This window comes from Limulus polyphemus, unplaced genomic scaffold (genome assembly GCF_000517525.1).
Source record: "Limulus polyphemus unplaced genomic scaffold, Limulus_polyphemus-2.1.2 Scaffold1752, whole genome shotgun sequence".
Lineage (NCBI taxonomy): Eukaryota > Metazoa > Arthropoda > Merostomata > Xiphosura > Limulidae > Limulus > Limulus polyphemus.
Window position 1 is genome coordinate 161,704 of NW_013667362.1, and position 9,610 is coordinate 171,313.

At 35.1% G+C, this 9,610-nt stretch overlaps 1 protein-coding gene across 1 annotated transcript in view; it reads right to left on the minus strand.

The window, feature by feature from the left end:
- Nucleotides 1-9,610, minus strand: part of LOC106464826 (protein jagged-1-like) — an 80,089-nt gene that overhangs the window by 8,590 nt on the left and 61,889 nt on the right. Inside the window, exons 12-14 of the mRNA XM_022392626.1 lie at nucleotides 5,372-5,488; nucleotides 2,572-2,799; nucleotides 883-995 (exon numbers count right to left, since the gene is read on the minus strand). Of these exons, the coding sequence (XP_022248334.1) occupies nucleotides 883-995; nucleotides 2,572-2,799; nucleotides 5,372-5,488 (458 nt within the window). The remainder of the gene's footprint in view (nucleotides 1-882; nucleotides 996-2,571; nucleotides 2,800-5,371; nucleotides 5,489-9,610) is intronic.

Here is a 9,610-nt window from a genome sequence, read left to right on the forward strand (position 1 = left end):
CACGAGCTCTACTTCAACAATGCTTTCTCACTGCAGATCAATTACGCACTACCTACACACACCTTGTTAATCTTCCGTCACGTTGTCACCCTCTTATATATATACCAGACTACCCTATATCTAGTAATCTCCCGACAATTCACGAAGGTACAAGATATTTCCAGAAAGCAGGGGGCGTGACACTAGTCACGTTACCTCGCTGACGCAACAATATGTATTCTATTTTGTGGCTTGTGACTGTATTTGTGACTGCGTGTAACAACACACATTTCTGAACTAGCTCTGACCATCATGACATTTTAAAGGTTTATTGCATATGCTAATGAGGAATTTTAAAACCTCTTATTTTATTCTTTTTTCTCATTTAAAAAAAAGTTTATCAGCCATTTCAATTTCTCCCTTTCTACTGTCAGGAAATGACATACAAGAACACTGTCACATCATTTCCCCTGAAAGGTACCTTTGATAGTATAGGTAAATGTTATAAAATCTTCAGTATAATGACCATAAAAAAACAAGAATGACACACCTAGATTGTGAAAACAAAAATAAAGTAACCAATGGGTGGAGACAATACAAAATGTCTGAGCCAGAGTATTGGTATGTCAAGAACAAATACACAAACTGCCTGAAAAATGTTTTGAGGTATATCAAACAAAATATTGAAAAAAGAAAGCTGTCAATGTTATCTTTTTATTTCCCTTTTAATTATTTGTCCAGTTTTCATTATTTCTTTTTATAGCTTTTTTCTCTAGCACTTTTTCGTATCTTCTCTATCCACAAGCTTCTCTTTTTGTTTTGATGTTTCAGTAATACTGGTTTCTAAGGAAATAAGTAAGGAATGTTCTTATTATGGGTAAAATTATAATTTTGTTTACTTACCTTGGTACAGGTTACTTCTGCATCTTGGCAGAAACAGGTATTACAATCTTTCTCCCATGTGCTGCCATGGTTATAAGTAAAACCATTCCACTCACATTGTCTCTTGCCTACCTCTGTCAAAAGCAAGAAAAAAGTTTCATTATATACATATTTGAAGCTCTAATGATTTACAAGAATGTTTTATAACAAATAAATTCTTAACCATTATTTGCATCTACAGTGGCATCTAAATATAAGCAAAACATACATATATATCTATATGTATACACACAAACAACATCTATCTTGAATATTCATGATGTCAGAAAAACGCATAGGTTCAAGAAGTTTTGATACAAGATGATAAAAATCCTATAACCCGAGCACTTTTGAAAGGTTCACCTTTCGAAAGCACTCGGGTTACAGGGTTTTTATCATCATCTCTCTTGAACATATTGTTACGTCTCTGGTCGTTTGTTAATTTCCCGTATAATTTATTTCCGAGAAACTTCAGCGATACAAGTCTTTTCTTAAATAAAACTAGTTTATTTTTTCTCAATTCAACTTTGCAATACACTTAATTTCCACAGTCACTTTAACTTCAACACACGCTATAATTCAGAACGAACGATTCACGCGCTTTACTCAATTGTCCGTCTCTATCTCTGCCTGTCTGCAATTATCTATCTCTATGCCGTCACTTCTCGCCGGTCTTATATATATACGGACTAGAGGGCGTCTGGAGAAAACTCGAGCCTTCACGAACGTTCTAGATACTCATTACGTGTTACCAGCGTCACGTGAATTCCGCTGTCGTAACAATATTTTCATAAATCTTAGAAAATATGTAAAAAATTAGAAGATTACTATGACTAAAAACAAATTAACAAATTATACCAAGACAGGAAGATAGTTTCCTCTGAGTTTGTCATACAGAATGGCCAAAAGTATATTTCCTATTTTAGAATTTAATAATTAAATAACTAAGGAAATACAACCATGCAATTTTAAACATATTGTAGCCGAACTCAAACAGTTTTTATTGTTATGTTTATTTTTCACTGCAGTGAGTAACGTTACTCCATAAAATGGCAACTGTGCAAGAAAATGCTCAATGCATAGTTTGGCTTGCATAGACCAAGTCAGTGACTGTGATGCAGCATAATTACAGATGCCAGTACAGGAAAGAAGTACGGGGGTATTAAGGATATCGTGTATCACACATCTATAGGAAACATCATGGAGATAAAGACGAGAATAACAGAAGCCATTGCCACTATAACTGTGGATATGTTGCAGTCAGTGGCGTGCAGATGTTCTATGATGCCCGGGGCCTTGTACCTAAGACCTTGGGGAAGGGCGGAAAGGGTTCTACAATTCGATTCGACTCTTTGCGTTGGATGCCCTCCCGATATGGATGCCCGGAGCCCCCCCCCCCACCTTTTCACGCTACTGGTTGCAGTGAATGTGGACTGAAATAGAAAATCAGTTAGATGTGCTGAGAGCCACTAATAGTGTACATACAGAAGTCTACTGACATGTTAATAAAAGCTGTTCGAGTGAGGCTACAAGGTGTTGAAAACTTCATGGTTGCATTTCCTTGGTTAGTTTATTAATAAATTTTAAAATAGGAAAGTTAATTTTCGACCACCCCATAAAATGATTTGTAACGAACTATAATAAAAAGTTCTGTGCTAAGCTAATATTTACCTATGTTACATTGTCTTCCTGTATAACCTGGGGGACAAAAACACTGAAAGTCAACAATGCCATCCTTACAGGTGCTTCCATTTTTACAGGGAAAGGAAGCACAGTCATTGATATTAATATAACAGTTGGATCCAGCAAATCCTTTAGCACACTCACACCGGAACCAGTTTAATCCACTCACACATCTGCCTTTATTGTAGCAAGGATTGGGGTTGCAATAATCACTATCTGGTAAGAAATTAGAAGATTTAGAAATGTTGCACTGAACAAAAATAACAAGTAAAAAACCCAGTCATCCTGAATGATAAACCGGTCTTTAATCAATCATTTTTAACTGTGAAATGTTCATGCCTATACATATGAAATATACCTAAACCTGTTAATTTTTGTTTGATATTCTTATTGTATATATCTCTGAATACAAGTTTATTCACAGATAATATGATGTCTTTACTCTACAGTACAGTCTTGCTTACATAATATCTGGCATATATATATTCTTACTGGATTGTTTGTTTGTTTTGAATTTCACGCAAAGCTACACGAGGGCTATCTGCGTTATCCATCCCTAATTTAGCAGTGTAAGACTAGACAGACGGCAGCTAGTCATCACCACCCACCGCCAACTCTTGGATTACTCTTTTACCAACAAATAGTGGTATTGGCCGTCATTTAAAAACACCCCTACTGCTGAAAGAGCGAGCATGTTTGGTATGACGGGGATTCGAACCCGCAGATTGCGAGTCGATCCTACTGGAAATACCTTTGTTTGTTACCCAGTTTACTAAACTCTACTGTTCTTACTGTGTAAACCTTTGAATGAAAATATGTTTCCATTTAGTCTGCAGATGGTCTTATTATGCAAATATTTTAATGTAATTCTGTTCTGGTGTTCTTACACTGTAAACCTTTTAATTTAAATCTGTTTCCCTATAGTCTGCAGATGTTCTTACTGCACAAACATATTTAATTGCTATAGCAGATACTTATTTGTGAAAAGATTAAATTTAAGCAGAATAGTTCATACATAACCTGATGTATTTATTACGTATATATCTGGATGCAAGTTTTTCATTAATATATATATATATATATATATATATACACACACACACACGCACTGTATATGGTCATATAATCTTTTACAAGCTTTTGGAAATGAACTTGTTCCTATAGGTACTATTTATATGGATTTATGTACACTCTCTTAGTTCCCTCTCACATACACATATCAAGACACACGATAGTGTATCGTGCGGCCAAAACAACCTACAGGACACAGTATGTGTTATTAACACCAGTGATAGTTTAGCGAGTTTCCATTCTTTGTAGCTCGAGCTGTGGTAATCCAAACTAATAAGCATTTTCAGTGGATGTGCTCTTATGGATCCTTACTTCACATACCAAATTTCAAGGCAATCCATTAAGAAATATACGAGATATAAAGTCTCGAAATTTGCTTGAATTTCTTCTAATTGTTTTTTCTTCGCACCAAAAGTACGGTAATTTTATCTGACAGAAAGACATATTTAACTTTTATGGATTCTTTCAAATTTGGAACACTGATAGATCTTTACAACCTACAATTAAATGTCTCATTTGTTTTAAATATAAGCCACATGTACAAAGTTATTCAATAAAACCGCTCAAATTTGACAAATTTTTACGTAGGCCTAAGCAAAATGTCACGTGAGCTATCTGTCTAAAAACTTTACTACAGCTTCACCTTAGAATTAAAGTGGACCGTTTTTTAGTCATTCGGATTAAAGACGGCTGATATAGAGCAGCAAAACTCAAGGGTGAAAGAACGTGCAGATACATAGCTATTGGGTAGGCCAAGAAAACTAGATTAGCAGTTTCTAGTTCAAGATTTCAAAAGAATCATACGAGTGAACGGTAATTATTCCTTGTTCATTGCCAAATTATAAGCACAAATTTACTAAACTTTATGAATTTATCCTAATTAAAGAGTGTTTAGCGTCACTTGATATTAGCTTAGCAATTAGCATAAATAATTATGCTTGATACCAAGTGCATGCTTCTGATGATAAGAAACTGTTAATGTATATCCCATGGCGTTACTATAAAGGAAGTTATTAACACTATTTTAGAAGAGGAAAACTACCACCATATATTTTAAAGAATCAGATTGCTTATGTAAAGTATAGGTCTGTTCCGAATAATAGGGTTGCGATCCTGGAGCTAATGTTGGTTACTATCAAGTGTCACTTTCTTACCCACTGTGATTTTTTGGTGTGTATTGACAAAAGTCATGATATCTAATCAAAAATATCTTAGGTGTGAAAAATAGGTGTGGCCCAAAAAAAGACTGAGTATGTCATTAAAAGTAACGAAATCAAAATTAGCGGCCAAACTGGTAGCTACACTTATGGCATTGATAAGAATTTTACAGCAAATATTTATTCATTAGTTAGCCAGGCCACGTTTTTTGTTCAGTTTGGGGCGTGATGGTGGGTAAATCAAAGTAATATTTTAAATCCCACACTGAATCCTTTTTTGGCCGCACCTTTCTTCACACCTAAGATGTTTTTGATTATGTATGAAATAAAAATGGTATTTTGTGTATGCTTCTGTATAATCATTATATCAAATATCATTATAAATGAATTTCAATAGACAGGAAATTGGGCTGATATTTGTTCCTGTTTTAATCTCTTCAAATGAATTACTATTAATTAAACTATGCTACTTTTTAGAATTGGCTAACTTTATTTAGATTTTTATTACAACCATAAGAAACTGAAGAGATATCTTGAAAGACAACAAAGAGAATACTCACTGTTTTGACACAGGGGACCTTCGTAACCTTGCTTACATAGACAAGAAAACCCAGTTCCCATGTTGATACAAGTGCCACCATTCTGACATGGACTGGAGTAGCAACTAGGGTTTTTAGCTGCAATTACAAATAACAAATTTCAACTTTACATATGTAACAAATGTTTAAGAAACATTACCTTAGTAAATATTTGCACAAAAGATATACAAGGTCATAGAACACTGAATGTAATCAAGCTGGTTGAAATATAAAAGTAGAAAATAAATAACGATGAAATTACATAAAATATTTTAATATGTGTAATTATTTCCACAATTATCATTCATTTTATTTCAAACTATTATGAAGGTTATAATTTAATTGTTTTGCGGGTAAATTGGATATAGTAAAGTAGTGCTGTCATGGAATCTTCTTTGTTACGCGTCTTCCTGGAATATAAAAATATACAAAGGCCCCTGGGCTGAGGCCTTCATTCAATGTTGCTAAAACATCACTGCCAAGAGATGGCGCTGAAAAGGTTAGCTCAAATATTTATTTTTTAAGTTTCGGAACAAGTAGACGGCGCGATAGGAAGCAAGATACGCTGTCAAATGTCTGCACGATTATTTGAGTTACGACCAACCCGTCTCACGAATTTATTTCTCCTTAATTAACCAGTGCCCACATTACCTTACTGGCATGCCACCTTTTGTGGATTAAAAGAAAAGAAAACGTTAACAATCTTACAGTTCTTAAAATAAATTCAGGATAAAAAAATTAGCATATCAGTGTTGAGAAACAACCAAATAACCTCAAGATGTATACCACAACTTCTTCAGCCAGAAACGGCGAACCCAAGAGACGGAAAAGTCTTACAGAAGTACATATAACTTAAGGCCTATAGGCATGGCAATTATACTTAACTTGCCAAATAAAGGTTGATATAAAGCAAGGCAATGATAGATATGTTAGGAAATAGGGTTTGTTACATTTTTGCCCCCCCCCCCAAAGGACTATTAGGATACAGTTTTTTAGGAATTTTTATCAAATAAGGCCTACTAATATGACAGCGAACTAAAGAAATAGTAAGTATCGAAATTTATACAATATTCCATTGAATGTTGTGTTATATTCTTCTAGATTATTTTTTAAATTTCTGCATGGTTATGAACTTACGAAGTATACATGTTAAACCTCCTATTACCAAGACATCAAACAGATGTATATGGCCATTATATATACCTTTTTCGAGTCTTTAAGTAATGTATCTATGATATATGAAAAAAGTAAACTAAAAGGAGCTTGCCCCAAATATACACCATTTTATTAAAAAATGTTACCTTTAAAAAGTTGTGTACATAACTAATGTACCAATGTTCGTAATTACAAGATGAGATATCTTAGAAGAAGATATATAGTGAATATATGTATTGATCATCTTGCAAATACTTGGTTATTATATAACCTTTTATTGTGCTGCATTTCACAAGATCCTGAAGTACTAGTAATCCCCTTCTTTTAGCACATTCATTTTGTCTACTGTCAGTGCAGATTCATACTAAACATGACACAAGGGACTCTACAATCTTATGTATATTACGAACCGTGGAGCCTGTCCGAGCGTTCGTCTGTCTCCCGCTTGAAAAGCTGCAATGCAGGCAAAGCTCAAGATTCACTTTTGCATTGACGGAAGAATAGGCATGAATAATGTTGATGCCAAATTTTATTTTGCAAGCATGATATTCTATACTAAATTGTTAGGAATTAATCACACGTACTATCCATCATTTACATTTCAAAATGTGACGTAACTTAAAGAATAAAAATGTAAATTTACCGTATGTTATTGTTGAGCGGCTCTTAGCATGACTGAAATGCTCAACATTTACTTTTTGCGGTGGGCGGTATACGTATCTCACAGCTTTGGCTCTGAGTGAAACCATGAGTGCAACACAATTAACCTTTTTAAAGTTCATGAAATAATTTAAATTGATAGATTAACTTAAACGTTTCCCGTCACTGGGGACGAGCACTTTTGCTTGTGCTTAATACTTGTATATTTTTTTCTCTGTAATATAAATACGGTCGACGTCTGTAAAAGTATCACTATACGGTTGCTTGGTCCAAACTACAATCATAATATTAGATTTACGATATTCCTTTTATCTTTTTTTTATCCCCACAGTGTTCTAAATAGCTAAGTTTGAATTACCTTTGGACCTTTGAAAACACGCATGTGTGTGTGTATGTATGTGTGTTGATTTGTATTTCTCACAACCCATGGAGATTTTATATATACAATGGTGTAAAAAAAAATATTGCACCACTTAATGTTTTCACATTTTTCTTGTTTTCTGTAATGTTTTATGACATTGTAGATTGTGAAAGTGCCAGAACTAGTGTAAAATAGTTATGGACATTGGGTGGTGTAAGCTCACTCATATTTCAGTCATCCAAACACATATGCATCTTTATTAAGAAACCAACTGTGACAAACGTATTAGAACAGGTAATCAACAAATACTTGGCAAATATGAAAATGTTCTCCGAGTAAAAAAACCTAGTTTTAAAGATAAAACCACTAATACAATTGACGAAAAGTGGTCACAGAGTCCGTTTCTTTCTAATATTTGGCTGTGCCTCTTCTGGTCTTGACATCGCCGTGGCATAGAGTGCACGATAGACTGAATGTAGGTAGGGGTGATTTCATGATGCCACACGCAGATTAGGGCTTCCTGGAGTTTTAAGGTGCTTCTCGGTTTCTTTTCTTGCACTTTGTTACCCATTAACTTCTAGAAGTTTTCAATAGGGTTAAGATCTGGGCTGTTGCTGGGCCAGCGTAGTGTCTTGATCCTCTCCCTTCAAAGACAGTCCTTCACCTGAAGCAATGAAATAAAATATAAGATGTCTTTTTCAATACACGTGGATTGTCTACTGCATAGAGTGCATAAATATCAACGTTTTTAGTCCTGTGGCATGGAATAGTCATCCTGAATGTGCATTGGCCAGCTCTACTGAAGTGATCCGGAAATGTTGACTTTACGTGCTTCTAATATGATCCATGCAGGTTGAACTTTGATTCGCCTGAAAAGATCACTTTGCTCCACATTCTTCGATCCAGTCAGTATGCTCTTTGGCCTAGTTCATTTTGTTAGGAAAGAGTGGTTTCTTTCTTGCTGTTTTTCTGTGAGGCTGGCTGAACACTAGCGAAACTAGATGGTGTGCAGAGTGAGTAACAGTGCCCCCCTGAAGTTTCCTGCCATGCTCATTTGAGATCTGCGGATGACAGTCGACGATTCTGCAGGCTCATGCGTTTCCGAACACGATCGTCAGTTGCTGTGGAAACTTTCTTCCTACCCCTTCTCTTCCACCACTCCACGAAGTCAGTCTCTCTATATTTCTACACCCAGCGACTCACTGTAGACTGATTAAATTAAATTCTTATAGCAATCTGCTTTGTTGGAAGTCCTTTTCTCAAAGAAACAATAGCTGCTTTTTTCTGTGGCGTTAACTAACAATCCTTGACTATGGTAGCATCACACGCAGATAGACATCCAAACTAACTCTCAGTAAGAACCTCTTTTTATAGCCAAAAACGGTTGATACAATATCTAGACAGCCTATAAAGCTGCTGATGTAATAATTATAATGTATTGCATCATACATGACACGTTTGCACCTAGGGTCTCAAAACAGACGATGATTCCAAAGAGAGGTTTGAAAAAAAACTGATGATCCAATAATTTTTTTTCCACCACCGTATACCACATATCATACTTAATATTCACATTCCTCTTAACTTGTTCAACTTCAGATAATCTTTTGTCTCATATCGTCCAGCCCAGCTGACGAGTTCCGGTATTGAAGGAAAGGCCTATAGGGCAGTGACTTGTGCGAGACAAAAGATGGATTTTGAAATTCTGTTTTTACACGCTGCTATTGTGAATCTGCTATGAACAAATTAAGAGGAATAGTGAAAAAAAAAAACATTCGTAGTTAACGTGAACTGGACAGTTCCGCTGCCTGTTTGATAACGTATGACATGCCCTCATAACAATGCTTCAAATTTACATATCTATATACTACTAAAATGCTGAGATTGTTTGTTTGTTTGTCTGTAATTAAATACAGTAAAAACGGCATACAATAACGCCATATTTGTAATGAAATGAGAACAGAAACAGAATAAAACAAGTTTCGCAAAAATCGGCCCACGGGTTACCGAGTTAGCGCCGTTTTTCGGGTCACTTTTATCAACAT